Below are 21,855 nucleotides of genomic sequence, written 5' to 3' on the forward strand. Positions count from 1 at the left end.
ATTGCAGTCCTTTAAGTGTTCTGAAGTTAGAAAAATGTAAAGATGACTTTGTCAAGTGAAATACAGCTACCCAAGGGGCAGAAACAGCTTTTAAAGAGCATATTGTTAAAATCCAGAGCAATTTAGAGCCAGAAACCGATTATAGGAAGAGTAAACACAGGGAGGTAATTGTGAGCAGCAAGTCATTACTAGGTATATCAATTAGAACGAGGTAGAAAACAAGCTTTAAACGCTGTTTCATGACACATGTCTATTGAATTTGATGGGATTTGAGTGTGTGCTGAAAGTTAAGTCGTTACCTGTTTTGCTGATGGGTCTAAGCTTAAATGTGTGTTCAGTATTAAGCCTATACTTGGGTTGCAGTTGGGCTTTGTACATGTTAGGAACTTTTACAAAATCCTTGTTCTTGACCAAACTATATTATGTGTTTATGTAGCTACTACAGTGCTTTTACAAAAAGATAGCTGTGACTACAGCCACGTTTTTCAAAGGTGATGATGAGGTGTTAATAGTAAATGAAATTATTTTACAGGATACTAAATTTTGCCAGCATGTAAATCTTTCTTTAATGTATTGCAGCCCAGTTAGCTGTCTCTGGTGCCCTCTAGTGTCCTTTTGGCATGCACAAACCATAGTTAAAAAGTTTTTTTGAAGGCAAGTTACCATATTTGCTTGTCTTGTTTATTTTTTTCTTTATCAGTCTTCATCCCTTTTTTTCCCATGAATGTTAAAAATGCAACCGAAAAATCCATGTGATCATCTTTATCACATCGGCTCATTCGCTTCTATCATGACGTACTTGGGTATGATGTGCAAGGCCACCTTTCCTGAGAAAAAAGATCTCATCATCACATGAGAAGTTATGTTACAAGCATATTGTCAAGTCTTGCTTATTATTGCCGCTGAAGTCTTTTTGAACTGGCTGTCCTGATAATCAAGTCTCTATGATTGCGTTTTCATGCTTTAAGGGCTGGTTTTGTTAATCTTCTACCTTATTTTGGTAAATATGGAGATCCCAGCAGTTAGTCCGATAAGGTTGCAGGGTATTGGCAGTGTTTTGCTTGTTCTTACTTCATGCTGTAATGTTGTTCGAGTTTCTATATTTCTTTTATTGTATTTTCTGTAGCATTTCAAGAGATATTAGCGCTCTTGCTCCTGTGCTCGCTCTTTTGCTGTCTGCTGGTGTATCAGAAACCCCTGTCAAATGCAAGTTCCGTACTTATTACTTGTATGCAAGAGAACAGGAGACAGTTTAATTCCAGACTTAGCTGGTTTTATCGCTTGATTCTTGGATCTGTTTTCATAAACAGTATGAGAACATGACACTTAAGCTTTAATACCTTATATTTTTTTTCCTGGTTAAAATTGAGATTGTGTTTGTTTTTATTTAATCAGTACATTTACCTTTTTAAACAACAGATCAGAAGTTCTATGTCAATGTTTATGAACTGTAAAGCATGAATTAGAATTTGTATGAAGGAATCGCTTTCATCCCTGGTGTAAATGTGCACTTACATAATTTGGATCCACTGGATATTTTTATAAAGTTACTTTTTCAGATCCAGTATAGTCTACTGCTGTATTAGCTAAATCTCATATTTGTGAGAAATACTGGAATGATAGTTCTGGAAACAATCTGGCTTAACCCACAAAATTAATTGTTTTGGGGCATGCACAGGCCCCCAAAAAAATCTTCTGTTGCTTTCTCTCAGTACCTCATTCCTGATCTAGGGAAAACAATATTGATCAAAATTGTTGTGTACTTCTCTTTTTGGGACAACTATTCTGTTTAGTACCAAGGTTCACTTTTGTGATCCTTAATCTTCTAGGTACTAGAGGATAACTGTTCTCTTTGCCGAGAGACAAGAGTAAAATAAAGGCTTTTTAAACTCTTCGTCTGGAAAATAAAATGCTGTTCTTTAGAACAAATCCACATACTTGATTTGACTGAAAAAATAAAATACCAATGTTTTTAATGAAGCGGAAGGTATGAAAATGGTCACTTCGGACTCCATTTCATACTTGTTCTTATTGTTAGCCATTGCTTTTTTTCCACTAACTTGTGAAGTAAAACTTTTAAGCTGCAGGAAAATGTTTGATTCATTTCTGATTTCAGTTTTAGTAAGCTTAGGACCATATACACTGCAACTGTATATTAATATTAGTCAAGCAAATCTGTAAATCAAATGTAACTGTGCCTTAAGCTCAGAGATTTGCCTGCCTGTATGTTAGAGACGCCACATTTGTAGAGCTTAATAGTAGAAATAGCAGTATGTTGTGTGTCAGTTTTGCATTGTATTGCAGTACTGAAAGAAGCATTTGGAACTAGTAACTTAATTGTTCTGGCACTTTAAAAATGCAACGCAAAAAGACACTTTTGGTCTTTACTTTCCGAGTACTCTTGTTCGAAAACGAAAAATATAACTTGTAAAAACCACTGGGGTTCGAAAGAATGTTGTTGGGGGTGGGGGGAGAATAAAGAAAATGAAAGTTACCACCAGGAGGAGCAGTACTAAAATATTCTCATTTATTTACTGGCACCGTTCTCTATGCTGTAGCTGTAAACTGTCTGTATCTTTGTGAATATCGTAATTTTTTTTAAAGGTAGGGTATTAATATAGTGGTTTAGAATGCAACTAAAAAACGCCAGAAAGAACGCAAATTAAGAACTTCAATATTTTTACAAATTATGATCAGGAAAAGAATGATTCTTTTGACATTGGAAATTTTAATCACAGATTTAGATCTGTATTCTCATTTCACTACGTTATGCTGTTAGCCAGACTCTCTGAATCAAAATTAGGTCTATATTTGTGTCTCTTAGTTGACATGTAATAGAATAATTTTCACGAGCTGGTGTATTGGTATTGCTACTAACTACAATTTTCAGTTTCTGCTTCAACTAACCACTAGAGAAACAGGCACTCAGGCAATGTAGCTGGCCTGCGCACTTATGCCTATACTAGAAGTAAATTGTCTGCTGTGTCAGGGAATAACAGGAACGGAAAGGAGTGAGTTCAGTAAGAAATAGAAAGTGCCAGACCTTGTAGGGTTTTGGGGCTTGGGTGGGGTTTTTTTTCTTTTGTTTTGTGCTTTGGGGATTGGTTGGTTTTTTTTGTGGTGGTGTGTGTTTGGTTTTTTGTTTCTTCTTTTTAATCTTCCTAGGGTAATAGATTTTACTCATATAGAAATGTGTATAGTCCGTCACATTATTCCTGAAATATTATGTGATGTTATGCATATAATTTAAATCAGACTTTGGAAAGGAGTGGGATTTCCCATTAATGTTTTCAAATATTGGTATTCCATATGAATTCTATAATTCATTAACTGTATTGTTGTTAATTCTCTGTTTCACATTTCTGGCCCATTAATTGTCACTGATTCAAAATGCTATTGTATCTCTTAATGGTATTACCTCCCCTACCCATTTAGTGGTTAAGTATGTGCTCTACAGATATTTTTCTACATAGTGTCAACAAGTTATTTTGCTTACTCTTTTGATGGAGGTTTTTAAAGAGAACTAAATACTTGAAGTAAGCCAAGTTGATTTTCTGTTTCTGAGGTGGACTTCCAAAACTATTTTGGAGGATTGTTTAATACCTAAATTGAACGGGTGTCTGTCATCTGGGTGCTGTGTGTAATATAAGATGCAGGGCTTGATAATTAGTTAAGGGTGATCAGCACAAATCCGTGGTGATAGTCCATTGCAAAACAACCAACTCACTTTCTATAAAATGTGGTACTGATTTTGGAACCCAAGGAGGTATAATGGGTCATGAAAATCACCTAGATACTCAAAACTGGCTGCTGATGCAAAGTGGGTGTGTGGGCTACATTACTGGCACATCCAGCCTGCTGTACATCTGTGAGAAAGAAGAAAGTTTTTATTCTTCCTTTACATGGAGCATTTTTTATTTTGTAATTTCTTTTGAAGTTTCAAACCTAGAAGTCTAGCAGTTCAGCTAGGTCATGTGAAGATATAAAACTAATGAATAAGCATTGAAATCATTACTTAACTTTGCTTTTTTAAAATGATCTGTGGCATTCTGACAAATGTTTCTTGATAGGATGAAGATGAGCTGGACTCTCACACCATGGTGAAGACCAGTTCGGAGAGCGCTGGTACCATGAGGGCCACAAGCACGATGAGTGAAGGCGCTCAGACAATGATTGAACACAACAGTACTATGTTAGAATCGGACTTGGGGACCATGGTAATAAATAGCGATGATGATGAAGAGGAAGATGGAACCATGAAACGTATGTTAATTTACTTTTCTTTTAATAATGTAATATGTTTTCTCATACTGCATGAGAATGTTGTATCAAGTTCTGTGGTTAAAACACGAGGAGAGGGGTATTTGTGTCTCTAAGTGCTCTCTACAGCTTGGGAAAAAAAGGTGACTAGTGGGAGATTCAAAGCAGAAGCCTGGTTTTGGTGCTTTGCTAAGTCTTTCTGGAGGCCTCTAAAATTAGCCTTCTGTGAATTCTTCCTTCTACTCTGTCTCTTGCTTTTTGTCTCCTGTCTCACACACATTTAGACCAGTTCCTTGGAGCTAAACTGAAGTGGTATGATTATGTGAGAAGCTGCTACTTCAGTGTCAGTGGTACTGGGAATTTGTCGTGACTCTCCATGGGTTCAGCAATCAGTACACATCTTGCTGCAAAATTGTTGTGTAACTCAGGATCAATTAGCAGATTTTTATTTTGTAATTGAGTGTTATTATTTGAACATGTGTTGGAATTTAATTCAGTAATGCTTGATTTAAGGCAATGATCAAATTATCATTGAAACCTAAGTAGAAAGTCCAAATTGACTTCAGCAGCATGTGAAGGAGTAGGTAACAAAGAGAAAAAAAATCGCAAATGGTTTAAAGTATAAAATTCTAAGTTACACTGAAATATGCATAAATATGTATTTGTTAAATAGTCAACTTATGTACCCACATATTGATGTGCTCATTATTTGGCTGAAGACTACTGTAGAATGAAGCCTGCTGAATTTAATAGAATTATTTACTTGAATGGGGAGCATCACTAGATGAATCTAACTCAAGCTATAGGTACCTGATTTCATGAGGCATAATGTAATGTTTAACTCCAGGCAACTGTTGGGGGAGGAGGAGGGGAGGTAATAAATAAAGCTAATGTCTCAAGAGTGGAAATGGGTGCCAGATAACTTTGTTGAATGCTTTACAGCAAACATAAAGTTACATTTGTGTTTGCACATATACACCTAATTAGTTGGATGTGCAAAGCAGGAATATGTTTTCTTTGTGATTTAATGTGCAGCAAATTGGAAGGAAGGAGTTGTTTGGGTTTGTGTGTGTTTTTGGGGCTTTTTTTTGTAGTTTGTTATGTTGCTTTTGGGGCTTTTTCTAATGTTCTCAGCAATAAGATAGCAAACATACCTGTTGATTAGTGATTAGTTTAAGTAGGATGATTCACCTCATGAAACCATTCAGTATATGTTTTAATTTGTTCTCATGCTGACACAGAATATTTACCTATTAAACTGTGAGGCTGATGGAGGGCTAGTACAAGCAATCTTGAACTTATGAATTTCAACAAGTTAAGGAAAAGATAAGTGGTGCAAAAAAAAAAAAAAAGAGAAAGATATTACAAACTATTTTTTTTTTATTAAACACTTCAGGCTTAATAACTATCCATGTAATTGTTATATGTGCTGAGAGGAAATACCTGTTAGTATGCCAAACAGAGCAAAAAAGTGTCATTAGGTTTGCATTGCAATCTCTTATCCATGTCTTATTTGTCTGTTATGTTGCTGGAGACATTGTTTTTGAAATGTACTCTTATTTGCCATTTTTAATTGATTCCAGCAACAATCTGTAGTTAGGAAGGGAAATACCTTTTTACACCTTGGTATTTAGTCAGTACAATTCTTAAACGTATTCTTCCTTCTTGTCAGACAAGATATATAATCCTTGGGACAGCAGGTTTCCTTCCCCTCCCTCCCCGCCATAGGTGACTGTCTTGAGACCTGTAACTCTCATGAAGGAAAGCCAGCAAACTGGAGATAGCCTGACGGCAAGTGATGGTTTCATTATGCAGCTGGCAAGCAACAGATTTGCTTCCAGCACTTACTCGCTGAACTTTCTTGTATTTTGCGTTAGACACTCATTGATTAAAAACTAGAAATAATTCAAGAATTGAACCTCCACATCTCTCAGCTGAAAAGAAATATAAATAGTGTCCACTGAGGCTGGTCCTCCTCTGGTTCTGTGATTCGTGTGCTATTGGCTGAAACAGGAGCAATAGCAAGTGTCCTAAATAAATGTCACCAAGAAGGGACATACAAATCCTTGCTCTCCCTGAGAGGCAGACATAGATTTTATGCTTCTGTGTGCTTGACAAAGACACAAGATTTTAGAGATTGGTTGCTTTTTCCAATGTACGTTTACAGGCAAGGTGGCCATTTTCTAGATGTTTGTGTGATTTGGTGATAGTAGCTTAAAAATACTCTGTGATACTTCTGAATAATAGAAAATTGCAAGTAAGAAGCTTGGAGAAATAAACTTAGTTAACTAGGGAAGAGAGATTTCATTTCCTTCCTAGAGACAAAATATTTATGACAATTTTTTTTATATGCTTTTGTGTTTAGTTTCATGTTTTGTTTCCTTCTGCCTTTTGTTTCCCTGCTCAGGGACAAAATAAGAAACAATAATAAGTTTTTATTTATAAGTGTCCATGCTTAGAGGCCTCTGGGAGCCATCACAGAAAATAACTAAAACCATATTTTTTTCACAAATAGGGAATTGTGCCCAGATAAAATTGGGATTTGGAACAAAAAGAGGCCTGTCATCCTACCCCAACATACAATATACAGCCTAGCAATAAACAATATTTATGCCTTCTTGCTTTGTATGCCTGTGCATGCTCTGAGTGGAGACTATGCAGTATGTACCTAAAAGGAGGGAAGGAAATGCAGAATACAGAGAGGTGGGAGGACAGAGCTTAACTTTAGGAGGTTTAACATGGAGTGGAAGAAAGAATGGGATTGATGGAAGGTAGTACTACTTCTGTTCAGCTGCTTGGATTGTACTTATTTTCATGTAGAAGCTTTTTCATATCAACGCGGAGACTGGTTTTGAGACCAGCTTCCCCACGTTCCCTTTGTGGCTTTTCGGCAAGACTTAGTGTTAGGGCTTCACCAAGAGTACTTACGATTGTTCTCTTTCCTCCATTTCATTAACGCATGTCTCTCCTGCCCCACCCCACCCCCTGGTTAAATTTATATTTTCTGTCTGCTGTGGGCTGGCAAATAAGCTGTGTCTTCTTGCCATTTGGACTTACTCTAACTGTTGCTTCAGACTTCAGTGAATCTTCTAGATATTTCATGGTTGGTAATAAATATATTGAAGAGGACAGTAAACTAATAAAATGGCATTTGACAGAATGTAGAAAAGTGGTCAGGTTTTTGTTTTATTAATTTTTGCCCTCTAAGACATTAAATGTTTTAGGCTTAGTCAGTTTGATTCTTAAACATTCTTCCTTCTTGTTGAACAGAAGAATATAGTCTTTGGGACAGCAGGCTTCCTTCTGTTCCCTCCTCCCCCATAGGTGACTGTCTTGAGACCTGTAACACCAGCAAAGGAAAGCCAGCAAACTGGAGGTAGCCTGATGGCAAATGATAGTTTCATCATTCAGCTGGCAAGTGACAGGTTTGGTTCCATCAGTTATTTGCTGAATTTTCTTGTGTCATTGTATTGTGGGTTCCTTGATTACAGCAGGACATGCACCGTGCTGTAGAACCTGCATTTTGAAAGGAGAATTAATAAGTTGGTTTTAGTTATTTATCATTTTTTAGTGATTTCAGTCCATCTAGTGCAAGAGATTGTACCATACTGTGTCAGTCTCCTCTGTAATAGGAGGTGGATGCTTGGGTAGCTCTGGAGTGATGCTTCATAACTCTTAGAACAGCTGGGGCCCTACCGCTGGTTTTAAAACTGAAAAGCAAAAGCTATTGATATGTGTTTTATAACAACCTGTAACCCAGGTCGTATAGGAATTCAGCAAGGAAGCAAAACTATGGGCTCATTTCAATTGAGCATTGATATTTGATGACCTTTAAAGGTCCCTTCCAACCTAAAGATTCTATGATTTCATGGATGTAGTTTTGTTCAAGTGTGTTTATTGTGCCCACATTACGATGGTTTGCTTGATTCCATATGCAGATGTGCTAGTACTTTACTCCTGTATATATAGAAAGAGAGGGACTCTTTAGGTGTTTCCAAGCCTATTCCAGTCCTCAAGCCCTCTCCTGTGATTGGTAATAAAGTTGTTCATTTATGCCCCTAGTAGTAGTATCTTTTAAAAATGGGATTTTTTTTCCAAAGAAAAACATAATGTTGGCAATTCTACTTAAATAGCTGTTGCAAAATGCTAGCTTAACATGGTTTTTCTTTGTTTTTCTGAAAGCAGAAATAAAGTATAACTCAGCTGGAATGAACTAATGGGTTCGTAATAGTGGTTTCACTTAGTATTTTTTTCTCTCCAGAAGGTGGAAAAATAGAACAAAAATTATTAAACCAGTTTTACAAGTCTCATTCTCAGGAAGCAAAGCAATGTTTTGTACAGGAAACTCTTTTCCCCATTTAAAAAGCCTTTAAACTTGAGTTCATAGTCCTTCAAATAGTCTATGAAGGCTTCAGCTGGTTGAAAAACGTGTGGATTTTCCACTTAAATGCCAGTTGAATTAATTCTTATAAATAGATATATTATAAAACAAAGAAAATACTGAACGACTCCTGAATTTGAATGAAGACTTGGGTGCATAAGTCACTGTGATGTGAATACTGCAAACTCAGTAACCACAGCTCTCTGTAGTCAAAGATTTCTTAGGTACATCCTTTGGTAGACTCCCAGCTGCTCTGGCCTATGGAACTGGTGATCTAGTTTCTGCTGATGCTTCCTTATGATTCAGAAACTAAGTAGACTGACCCCTCATTCTCTGAGGTGGTTGTCTAATAGTAAATGTATTAGTAGCAGAACTCGCCCACTCATAAAATACAGTCACAATTTCTGCTTAAAATATGGCTGAAGGAGGTAGCTGCAGCAACTTTCTACATGGTAGTTCACTGTTAAGTGTGTTTGCCCAGATATTGAGGTCAAAATTCCAGTGTCCCTTCAACCTTGTTGTATTCAAAGCTCCTGTCTCCCATTTCCCAGGAGGATTACTGCCATTGTGTTGTAGGCCACCTTGTGTGGTGTGAAAGTAATGGTAGGAATGTATGAAATATAAAGCCGAAGTAGTATGTGTTGTTGTGTAAGCTGCTGTAGCCTTTGTAGTAGAGGTGATAGTCCAAAGAAGGCTAAAAGCTGATTGCAATACAGCTTCTCAAATAGTGACAAAGCAACATATTTTGAGGGAATAAAAATACTGACAGGATCTTCACAGAAGCACTACAGACAGGAGAACCTGATCCTCTAACTTCACCGAAGAGGCAGCAGCTGGAAGTGTTCCCCGATTAAGTGGCAGATGGGGACCCCCAAGATGGGGGGAAGGCTGTGGAAATTTGTTGCTTTTGGCAAAAGGAAGAAAGCTTTCTTTTGCAGATTTGCAGCTGTGGAAGAGGTTCAGTGCCCTGGTAGAGTAATGGAATGAGAGAAAGGCTTAGAGACTTTCTATAAGCAATTGAAAAAAAAAAAACCCCACAAACAAAAAAAAAAACCCCAAAACCCAAACAAAATACCATCACCACCACCTGCCCTGTCCCAGGAAATTGTAGCAGGAGACTCACTTCTGTAGCAAATGGATGCCCTTATCTGCTGACCTTGCTTGCTATCTAGGAAAGTTTTTTTTCTTACCCAGGGCCTAGTCCCACAGCGTTGAAAGACTACCAGGGCTTGTCCAGTGATTAGACTATTGTCTTCTGCTGCCCATCCATGAGGGCATGTGCCAATGATACTGCCAGAGGAGACCTTAAGAGTGACCTCAAGAGTAAATCCAGGGTTGTGAGAATGTTCTTGATCATGGTGGGAAAGGGAAAGCCTTTGAAGAGCGGATGGATCCTGTGTATGGGTCAACACTTGGTTGTGCCTGTAGTGTTGTTGACAGAGGTTTGACTTTTATGACCATGGAGCCCTTTTTGAGGATCAGGGATTGTTGCGGAGAGATGGGTTCTACCTGATGAAGTAAGGTAAGCATGTCTTTTGCCAACAAGCTGGCCCTGAGTTAGCCAGACCACCATGGGGCAATGTACATGTGGCTCAGCCCAACACAGAGTACAGAAACTTAACAACTAACAACAGAACTTTTAAACAGTTTTAAAAACAATTTAGTATTAATAGAACACTCTTCTGTTGGAAATACATCACTGCAAAAGCTTTTTTCTTTATAGATAACATCAGTTGAATTTGATCAAAACATGCATTAGAATGGAATGTGCATTCCTCCTTTTCAAATGTGTGTTTAGATTTATTTATTTTAGTTACGATATGTTTTTGAAACAGGAGTTTGGTGTTGTGTTATGTCATTGCCTCATTCTTTTTATCCAGCATACTTTTTGGAAGAAATTCTCTTTGGTAACTATTTGGGGACATCTGCACCGGCTGTATTTCTGTCAGGGGTATTGCTGAGGTAGAACATATGTTTTCAGTGTTCATGGTGGTCTCTGCATTCCCTGGCTTGCCAGCCGTTTCTCAGACTGCTGCTTTGATTGTGACTTTCTTCCCAAAGCCATCCTGAAGTCCTGAAGTGGGCAAGTATAGGGATGATTGAAAAGAGACTGATGCTCTTAAGTGTTGAAACTGTGGCAAGCACTTTTAAACATGATCATCTCTTGTTGAAGAGCAAACTAAGATCAGAAGAACTGGAAAATCTGAGTCCTCCTGGAATGGAACATTCTGTTGCACAATAGTGATACTGATTGTGCTGCAGATTTTTTGTGGCAAATATATAGTTTGTGTAAAAAATAACTTGCAGGATAGTTGAATGAATTAATTGTCCTTAAAGGAATCTTTTACATATTGTACTTCTAAATTTCCTAGTTCTTGAAAGACAGTTGACAAGGTATGTTACTCGGTTGTTCATGAAAGTTAGAAAAAGTGCTTCCCTTCCAAAATGATCTTCTAATAACCTTACATTTTGGAAAAAAATGCAACCTACATCAGTTTACTGTGGCATAAAGAACCTGAGTGTTTTGTAAAGTCAATACAAGAGAGGTAGGAGCCTTCACAGGGCCTTTGAACTAGTAGGTGTCAACCTATCCTATTTTCCATTAAATATTAACTAAACTTGTTTGGGTTAGACTCTTCTTAGATCTCTAGCTAACCTCTTTTTTCATTTAATTATTTGTAAAAATAAAATAATAAAAAAATTAAGTAAAGCTTCATTTTTTTATATTGGGGAAAAAACAAACCTTGAAACACCTCTGATCCCATTGTTTTGCAGGCATAATATTTCTAGTTTTTTGTGTGAGTTTTTATATTTGCAGTGAAGGAAAGCAGCTCTTGTTCTTTTAAATGGGTGAACCAACTGTTTACTAAATCAGAATCAGAAATGACTCCTAAATTCTTATTTATCAAAACAAATAGAGCAAGGCCTCAAAGTGTAAAATAAATGTGCTTTGCTCATTTTGGTGTAATTTCAGGCCTGTTGACCCACTGTCCTTAATACGCTTTCAATAGCAAGGAATTTGGAGGGATTGGTTTGTTTTACATATGTAGGCAGTCTTCTATTACATATATAAGGAAGATATTTATAAATAGCTCTAAAACTTAAGAACAGTGCTTGGAAAATCTTTAGTATTTTCTGTTACATGAGAGGAGGGAGACTATCTTACCTGTAATGGGCCAACATTTTGGTACTTTAGAGTTTCTAACAGAGACACTGGTAATCTTCTGGTTTATAAGTATGTCTCAAGGATGAAACATAAGTACAGCCATCTCAGCAGAAGAGAAATATTGGTTGTGAAAGGCCAGCAATGTGGTGTCCTATCTTTTTGGTACAAATAGTTTCAGGGGTTTTGGGCAGCTATCAGCAAGTAATAAAAAGTTTGTATTAAGAAAATGCATTGTATTTCTGTTTTTAATTCCACCCCCTTCATACTACTACCTTCTCTTGGATCTGTTTTCTAAATTTCTGCTTTGCTAAAGTTTAGTTTCTTCCAGTTTTGCCCTTCAGTGCTTATTTCTGTAGTTATCTGGCATCCCTGATGTTTATGTCTCATCCCTTCCTCAGTCCCAGACTGAAGAGATCCAGAAACCTCATTCAAGTGATCTTGAGTTCAGTGGGGGCAAACTTGGGAGATTCTGGGGAGGAGGTATCTTTTATGTGGTCTGTTAAATTCAACCTGGAGTTTAGTTCACTGGATGTTTGTGGTATTTTTTATGGTTGTAGTTGCCATTAATTAAAAGATGATAAGTAGAAATGACTATGATCTGGCATTAGAAAAGAACATGGCAACAACTGAGAGAAAAACAGGCTGAAAAAATGTGGCGAGGAGGAGGTGTGTATGGAAACATGGCAGACTGAATTGAGGAATCATCATGGAGCTGAAGAAGCAGCAGCTGGAGTCAAGTGCAGTAAAGCCTAGAGCATACGCAGGACAGTAGACCACCCCATTCAAAAAGCCAGAAGAAATCTTACTAGAACAGAATGATGTAGAAAAAGCAGAAAGAAAAGAACAAGTCAATATGCTATAAAAGATGGTGGTACAAAAATAAGCATTGATGAAAAAAATAGGCCACTATTAGCCATGCAACAAAATTAGAATGAATTAAAAAAACAACTGAGACAGAGGGAAGGGGTTACCACAGGAAGAGATGATGAAAATAAGAGGTGAAAGAGGAGGGGAACAAAAAAGCCACTTAGTGAATTAATAAAAACAAGTGTAAAGCCAGATATGAAGATCAGCAAGTCCTAATGATCAGGTTAAACACAAGCTCAAAAGATATTTCCAGTGGTTTTCCTTTTCACTTGTTAAATAAAATAGTTCAAATAAAAATTCCTAATTGGTTTTTTATGCTTATAATGAAAAAGTATAATTCTACCTGTGGTTGGTCGTTTTTGTTTGGTAGGGTTTTTGTTTTAGCTTGGTTATTTATCCTGTTTCACATGTGTATTTCACATTTCTCCATGTAGAATGTGTTACACTGCAAGCAAGTACATGTTTCATTAGTCAATGCTACGCAGATTATAGTCTCTGAGGTGACAGTTATGTAGAACTACTAAAGCATTTCTTATGTTTTATTTACTATTCTATTTAGGAAAGAACTTGCTTTGAAATCCCACAACTGAAAACAAATTTCAGTCATTTAGGATTGTAGCTAAATTTTTTTTTACATTTAGTTTCATGAAAAGGATAATGGAACCGGAGTTCAGGCTGATCTCAATTGCTTTGTAAAGCTTTTGCAGCCACATAGATGGTGACAAAAATCCCGCAGGCTTTGCAGGCCATGGAGATAGGGTGCTCTGCAGCCATCTGTAGAGTGTGATCCTATAATTTGTGGAGAATCCTCATTGGCAATGAATTCAATTAAGCAGTGTCTAGACACAGTTTGTGCAGGTGTGTTTTTGCAAGTTCTTTTTCTAAATATTTTTTTAAATAGCACCTTTAGGTAAACTGATGGAACTCTGTTGCTTTGCTACAAGTGCCTGTGGACCAGGCCTTGAAGTTAGGGACGTTCAGCACCCAAAGGGATGCTTAGCACCTTGTGTTATTCAGTCTCTATAAAAACAAATAGATATCACATGAAGTAACTTCTAATATTACTCGTGTGTGCAACTCTGAAATGGCTTGAACATTTCTCCACATTGTATCGTGCTACAAAAATATCATTCTTCGGCTATGAGCTTTTATGCCAAAGGTCCTCAGGGGACAAATGGAGGCTTGTACCACGTACAGACTGCTATTAATTTCTGTAAAATCCAAGAAAATTAATAAATGCAGTTTATTTTATAGTGCAGTAAGTCTTTAAATAGTTTTAACTTTTTTCTTTTTTTTCTCTCAACTAAGGAAATGCTACTTCACCGCAAGTTCAAAGACCTTCTTTCATGGACTACTTTGATAAACAAGATTCCAAGAATAAAAGTCCTGAAAACTGTAATCAGAACATGCATGAACCTTACCACATATCCAAAAACGTTTTCCCTGATAACTGGAAAGTCCCTCAAGATGGAGACTTTGATTTCGTAAGTGCATTTTTATTGTTTACTTTCTTGCATGTGGTTTATTTTATATGTGCCAAAAATAGTTAATCCCTTTCTATAACTATGTTAATACAAGTAAAATAAGTAAACTTTCAAGAATACTGTCCAATTATGTAATCTTAATGCCTCACCCTGGTATAAGTACATTTGCTTGACGCAGGACCTTTTTAATGAGGAGTGGTATGTGACATTATGAATATACTACTTTGTAACTACTTTTTATTTTTTGAAGTATTTTTGGTTCTTTATAATTTATGTTGTAACATCTTTAAAATTTGACTCAGTTCTATTAAAAAAAAAATTGCTACAGGCATGGAATAGTGTTGTAATGTTTGTTTGAGTTTCTCAGTAAAATAAGCATTTTAAACTGGATTGGAGCCATTTAATCAATCTCCTTGGAGATGGTTAAGATCACCTACTGTTTTGAACAAGCCAGCTTGTTGATACTATTCCAGTAGTGCGCATCTCTACATAGAATTATTCTACCTAGCACCAGGCTGTCTGTTTTAGGGTGGTGTTTTTGTGCCTCCAAAATAAGTGTAGTTTATTTATTTTTGCCTATGTTGCAAATTAGAACAGGGCAAAAAGAAAATGTTCCTAAGTTATAGGTTGCTTTGAAAGTGAAGTAATTACTGTTTCAAGACATAATTATACCTAGTTTTTCCCTTTGTTCATTTCTTCAACATGTTGAATGGAAGAATTTCATTTATCTGTTGTAGATTAAACATGTTCTTAACTGTAGTGCAGTAGCTAAATATGATTACATGGCACCTTTTTGAAAGTACACTTGGGATTTGGAGAAAAATGTTGTGTTTAATTTTAGGTGACAGCTGTAGGTGTGGGATTTTTTTTCCCTGATTTCACTTACTGCATTTCTACATAAAGCTGACTCTTAAATTTAAGCTATTGGAGTAAAGCCAGTTAAATAGCACAGTACCAGTTATTGCTGCTGGAGAGTTTTAAGTTAGATTTTGGTTTGGGTGGGGTTTGTTTAGGCTTTGACCATAAAATGCAATAGTCATCATTCTGATAACTGACTAACAAAATAATTATTTGCACTATTCATTGGAAATAACGGCCAGTTTTTTAAGTGGGGTTATTAGAGTGGCAATAAAATTGTCCTTGGAACAATTTAAAATTCATTCTATCTTTTCCATTACTTGTTAAGAAATGCAAGTGAAAATGATTCTTCTTGTAAATGCTAAGATCTTAATTCTGTAAGTGCTTATTCATGAATAATTCACACATAGATAATCCTGTGGAACTTGCTGACGTTGCTTATATATATGAAGTTGCCTCCTTGAAACAAGAATTTCTCTTGCAACCAAGCCTGAGGAGTTCTGATCTTCAGAAACTGTTCTCTGTGTGTAGGCAAACCTTGCTAGTGGTCTTAGACTGGCAAGTCAAAGACTTCATAATCATAGGATCATAGAATGGTTTGGGTTGGAAGGGACCTTTAAATGTCATCCAGTCCAGCTTCCCTGCCATGGGCAGGGACACCTTTCCCTAGTTGCTCAAAGGCCTGTCCAGCCTGACCTTGAACACTTCCAATGATGGGGCATCCACAACTTGTCTGGGCAACCTGTTCAGTGTCTCATGGAAGTTACGTGATGTGCAGTTTGTCCTTGACTTCTTAAAAAAGGCAGCATTGTGAGGCTTGTTGCTACAAAATTACTCTGATTGAAGACCAAATAGGATTTTAAAAAAAAGTGAATAGCTATATGCATGGGCAATGTGTGTAGATGGAAGGGGGTGTGTGTGGAATTTTATCTTAAGCATGACGAAAGCCATGCTTAAGGTAAGCCAGCCTAAGAAAGAGTTTAGGAAGACTCTTCAATAATGGATGGGCTGCTTCAGTGTAGTCCACTCAAGAATACATTTCTGTGAAGCATCTGGTACCAGCTGATGTCACACAGGATATTGGTTGTACAGCCTGCTGGTTTTAGCCATAGGCAATTATTATTTATTTATATATCCTCTAGAAGCACTTCTATTTATATTTTAGACAGCGAGTGGCAGTATTGGTAAGTGGCTTGCAAGAGACTTTCTGAAAGGATAAATCAGTGGGCAGCATGCATAATATATTGTCTACTCTTTGTGAGATCAGCATGAATGTTTTTCAGTTGCTGACATGAAGTCTTTAAATGATTCATGAAAGGGATAAATAATGGAAACTTTTTGTACTAAATAATTTCAGTCTATTTTGATTGGAATTAGCCTTAAGGGGATCTAGAAAGGGATCCTAACAGTAAATGCTGACAATAATGATTTTATTTAAAGAAGGGATCGACACCCTAGAACTGAAATATAAATGATCAAAATCTAACTTAATGCTAGTATACTCTAATAGTACTCCAGCTTTCTATGTAGAAGATGCTCTGGAAGTTGGAGATTGCCGAACTCATTTGCTGAAGGATACCATTATTCTTACTTACCCATATACCCTTGTAAGCCGTACATAGCATGTCGGTGCTGGCAGCCAATAAGTGCTTCACTTCTGAGCCAGGGCAGAATGATAGAGCCATGCTAAAAAGATATATTCAAGTGTTCAGATGGAATGACTTAGAAGTTTATTAGTATATGTGTCTGTTACAGCATAAACTAGAGAAGCAGCAATGCCGCTGAGGTGGGAGGGAGAAGGAAGAAAAAGCAATCCTTATAAATCCCTGCAACTGATCAGTTTGCTTATTTCTATGCATAAGGTGAGACCTGCAGAATTGGGAGCTAATTCTTGTGGCCAAATGGTATACTTGCTTTAGGTCGCAGTGATATTTTATCCTATTCCTAGTATATTTTACTGTTTGATAAAACAATACATAGTTATTTTATTTGTTTAAATGTACAAATATGTGTAATGCAGATATAGCAGTTAGTCTTACTTGCTGATGTTTTTAGATAATGTAAATAAATTATACAGGAAACTTTTCTCATAAGGTGGATAAATGAATGTATAAAATAACGCAAAATGAACTTAGCACTACGTCTGGATTGAAAGTTTTTGTATGGGCATAGTTTTCTGCCCTCACATAAATGTTTTAAAACCTCCTTGCCAATGAAAATAGAAATCAAAGACTTTTCCAAGAAAATAAGATGCTTTGGTCATCAATCTGAGCTTTAAAACAAGTAATTTTAGCAGAATTTTTTCTTCTGTAAGTACACATTTATGCTTTGTTTTTCACCATTGAAGTACATCTGTTTTGAAATTCAAAAGCTGATCTTATTTCTTTTTCACTAATGCCATATGGGAATTTGAGAGCCATCTCTGACTTGGTCCTGCGGGCCTTCAGTTCTGTGATCAGTCTCTGGCTGTTATTGATGTAATGTTACACGAATTGATGAGGAAAAAAAAATTGCCACTGCAGACCTTCAAATTTTACATTGTATTGAATCAGGTATATTGCAAGTAAGTTTTAACTAGACTTCATTCTGGTACTTTATAGTCACAGTGAATATTGCATTATTCTAAATTTACTCTGTTATATATGCCTCGGGACTAAGGTGCTGTTTTTCGTGCACAAGAGGTGTTTGGGGTTTTTATACTACATTTCTTCTTGCTTTTTTAAAAACAAACAAATAACCCCAAATGTTTTTCGGTATTGTCTTTTCTGAGACTAGGAATTTTTAGAGTTGGGTGTTTTTGTTGTCAGTTATTTTGTTGTCTATTTTTGTTGTCTCATGATAAATTCTGAAAACCAGAAGTATGGGTCTTTTATATTGGTGAATCTTAGGGAAATGTATTTCTGGGGAAGTACTTGTAAATGTTTTGGTTTTTCCACTTCAACCTTTGAAATGGAAGTGTGGAAGCTCTGATTGGATACAAATCTTACAAAGCCTAACTAGTGTTTATTCAAACTTCAGCTTTTATATAAAACTTTTAATATGTATTTCACACTCAAGGATTGCTATGGATTTTCTTTTTCAATGACTACTATCAGACTATAGCGATTCTTCTGCACATTTTCATTATTTTTAAGGATGCAGCAGATGGCAAAATATTTTTAAAAGCAATATTTTTAACCCTAATTCTGTCAGTTTTACTTGGGATTAAGTGATGCTTTATTCACAGCAAAACCTTGATGCCAGTAAGTCTAATCAACACGATACTACTCATTGTGAAGAAAAGCAGCATAATGTCCTTGAATAAGTAAAGATGCGGTAAAGCTATATAGTGTATGGGTTCATAGAAACGTTAATCATGCATGGTACAAGCAGCTTTTGATAATGAGGCTTAACTGTTTAAAGGGCCAACTTTTACTCTCAGCTCACAAGTTCGCAGTTTGGTTCAGTGTGCTGAATTAGAGCAAATGATGTGTTTGTTTCAACCATCTAAGTGACCGGTCCTTTTAAGAAGAATTGGTTTTTTATAGGTATTATGTATTCATATGACCATGTTGCTATTATGATAGCTTTGTTCGTTCCATGGCGAATGTTTTCCATGAGGTACGTACGTGCTTGAGAGAGCCGTGCATTAAATGAGCAGTATAACTGCAAGGTGTTGTTGAAGCAGCGTGCTCAAATTTATTTTTGTCTTTCACAGTTGAAGATTTTGTGATATTTTGTGTAGCATTTATCACATTTTTATGGGCATTATAGAAGAGAGTTTTCACCCAAAAGGTGAACTTCTAATAATCAAGAAGTACTTGAAATTTTTGCCATGTGGGGAAAAACAGGTAAATCTGAGCTTGCTAGATTGATGTGCTGTGTGTTAAATAACCTGCTGCTTACATTTTTACTGTATCATGACATTTTACATCTCATTAATATGTAAAATTGCTCTGTAAATCCTTCTGCCCCTTAGTAATGTGTGTTAGCGTGGGACACAATGTTAACAAAGGATTTACGTGAACTGCAGTGAAGTGGTATCTAATTGATGATAACCTGTGAACTAACATTAGTCAGAATGAGTTGCAAAACATCGTTTGCACTCATTGAATATATTATTTAATTTTAAATGAGTGATTTACTTTTTGTTACGAGATGATACAATGTAAAAAGGCAAATTATTTATTATAGCAGTGCTAGGGTAATGATTTCTGTCTTTAGTAGAATTATTTCCAGAGAGGAATGGTATCCACATTGTTAAATATTAAACAGTGAACATGTAGATCATGTTTTGCAGTAACTGCAGTATCATGTTTAAGTAGATGCATTTTGGGTGACTTAAAGATTCTGGAGTAGCAACAAAAATTTAAAAAGCCATCTGTTACAGAAACTAGTCAGAATATTTTCCTGTGTTTCAAGCAGAACAAATGCATTAGAAAATAATATAGTATAGAAATAGTAGTATAGAAGTACTATTAGTATTAGAAATAGTGTTGCAGATACTGAGCCCTTCAGTTGTCACATTATACATTTATAAATGTTAACTGATTTGGTAAAAAAGTAAATACCATAAAATGACTGAAGACCATATAGAATTTCATTAAAACTTCAGTAATAAAACTAGGCTGAGTTAGCTTCATTGGAAATACTTCTTTGTCCAAAACCTTGACTGGGTTTATTCTGATTTTATTTTAAGCAGCAGATGAGTTTGTTTGGTAAAGTCTTCTTTCTCACTAATGGGAATGAACGTATTTCATATATTTTCAATCATTTCAGATTCTCCTCTAAGTAATTTGAAAATTTTAAATGGAGTATTAACATATATTGATTTTGCTTTGTTTTTAATTAGTTGCTTGAATATCATGAAGCATTTACAGATGTCGACAGGAAGAATGTTTTCTTACCTAAGCAAATACGAAACTTAGGTTTCTGGGTTTGCATGGGCCATATACATGAGAGATAAACAGAAGTATTATTGGTGTTGACAGTATGCATGCAGAATGTCATTTATTTCAGTTTAGACATGGCTAACAGAGGAGAGACTGTAAAATAGATATAATTAATATAATATGCTTTATCTAGCTCATTTTGTGAGGACAGTGAACCTCAGCACTGGAGGTTTTCTGTACCACTTATAACGGATGTCTGGTACAGAAGCTTCTTGTGTGTTGGTTGGTTATTCAAAAAAATGAAAGCTGTGGGGGTAATTCAGTGGGAGAGATACTCGTGTTGGGAATCCACTATGGATGGTTTGCAGATCATGGCCGTGATTTGTTAGGCTTATCGTGCAACTGCTCAGGCAGGCAGTAGGGGAGGTTGTGCCAGTCTGAAATGTAAACTAAAAATTTATTTTAGTTTGGATTTTTTTTTTTCATTAGGCAAAGAGAACGAGCCAACCTATTACACTTTTTTTTTTTAAAACTCTGCAAGTCAAATACTGACTGATTTAACTAAATCATGTTTGTATATTCTGACCACAAAAGGAGAATTATTTTTCTTGCAGAGAGTGGGGGAATACACTACCTGAGCAGAGTGTTTCTCCAACTGGTAATGAATATAGGATCCTTTCTCTTTGAATATGTCCCTTCCCCTATTATTACAGAAGCAAAGAACTGAAAAATAAGTCTAGTAATTTGGTCTTAAATATAACTAAATTGTTTAGGCTGTAAACAGAATCAATCTTTTCTGTTTATCTTAAATTGTGGGATTATTTTAAAGCTGTTACTCTGATCGCGGAGTCTGTCATGCCAGAGTGACAGTGCTGTACTTTTGCGGTTTTAGAAGGTAAATTGTGCCATCTGACAAAGATTATATGAATTTTGTGTGCTGAAAGAGCACAGAAAACACCCTTCTAATCCAAAAATCTTTGTTAGAACAGACGTGTCTTCTGAAGATAAGACAAGAACTCAGGCTTGAATTACACCGATTTATTTGAAGTTAGATAGCAAAAAGAATGTCTAATAGGATAACAACGTATGACAGCAGCTTGCCTCAGAGGGTTGCAGAAGTTTCCACTGCTGCGAGTGTTAAAGACCCGGTTAAATGCATTAGGAGTAGTTTTGGTGGCGTTGATCCCACTTGGAGCAGAGGATTGTTGTAGGTGACCACCTTCTGTAAATGGTTTTGACGGCATTATTTCCTATGGCTTTTTAAGCTACTGCTGATGGCTGATGTTTGTAGTCGTAAAAGACGTTGAGAACACATAGGTCTTACAAGCTCAAGCTCTCAAAGGTAGTGACATACTTCATTTGTTTATTAGGAGCATCAGTATTTTGGAGGAGCTAGACCTTGGGTAACCTTGACAATTTTCACAATTAACAGTCAACTATTATTTCCAAACATGAGTCTGCCTCTGGAAAAATTCAGCCAAGATTCAGTCAATAGAACTTAACCATGCTTTCTCTCCTGAAAGTTTTCATCCCTGCTGTCTTATTGTGTCATGTCACATAGTTTCAATGTGCAATGTATTTTTTTAATTACAAACTATTTTCTAGTGAGAAGACGCTTCAAAACTTATTTTTCAGGCAACCTTCAAATTCTTAGTATAGAGTTAGGAATGAAACTATTTCACTCCGAAGAGTTTCAATGCTTGCATCATCTAACCCCCCCCTCTTTTTTTTTCCTCATTAGCTCAAATAGACAGACTGAAGTGTATATATTCAGTTATAGAGCAGGTGTGTAATTTGTGCATAGTTTAAGGAGAACAAAGGAAAGAAATGAGTGAAGCTGATGAGCTGGGACAGCGCTGCTGGTTTAAAGTAACATCTTGTTACCTTAGTAACCAGTTGTCTGTACTAATATACCTCTTTGAGATCATTGTGTAATAGCTAAGTAATGTGTATAGCCTAGAAAGAGCC

General features: G+C 36.3%; 1 protein-coding gene across 1 annotated transcript in view; it reads left to right on the forward strand.

Moving 5' to 3' along the window:
- Nucleotides 1-21,855, forward strand: part of STK3 (serine/threonine kinase 3) — a gene marked incomplete at its 5' end in the record, with an annotated part of 138,508 nt that overhangs the window by 80,268 nt on the left and 36,385 nt on the right. The window contains 2 exons of the mRNA XM_082014798.1: nt 4,071-4,263; nt 13,983-14,158. Coding sequence (XP_081870924.1) covers nt 4,071-4,263; nt 13,983-14,158 — 369 coding nt within the window. The remainder of the gene's footprint in view (nt 1-4,070; nt 4,264-13,982; nt 14,159-21,855) is intronic.

The sequence above is a fragment of the Phaethon aethereus genome (assembly GCF_964289735.1).
Source record: "Phaethon aethereus genome assembly, chromosome: 2".
Classification (NCBI taxonomy): domain Eukaryota; kingdom Metazoa; phylum Chordata; class Aves; order Phaethontiformes; family Phaethontidae; genus Phaethon; species Phaethon aethereus.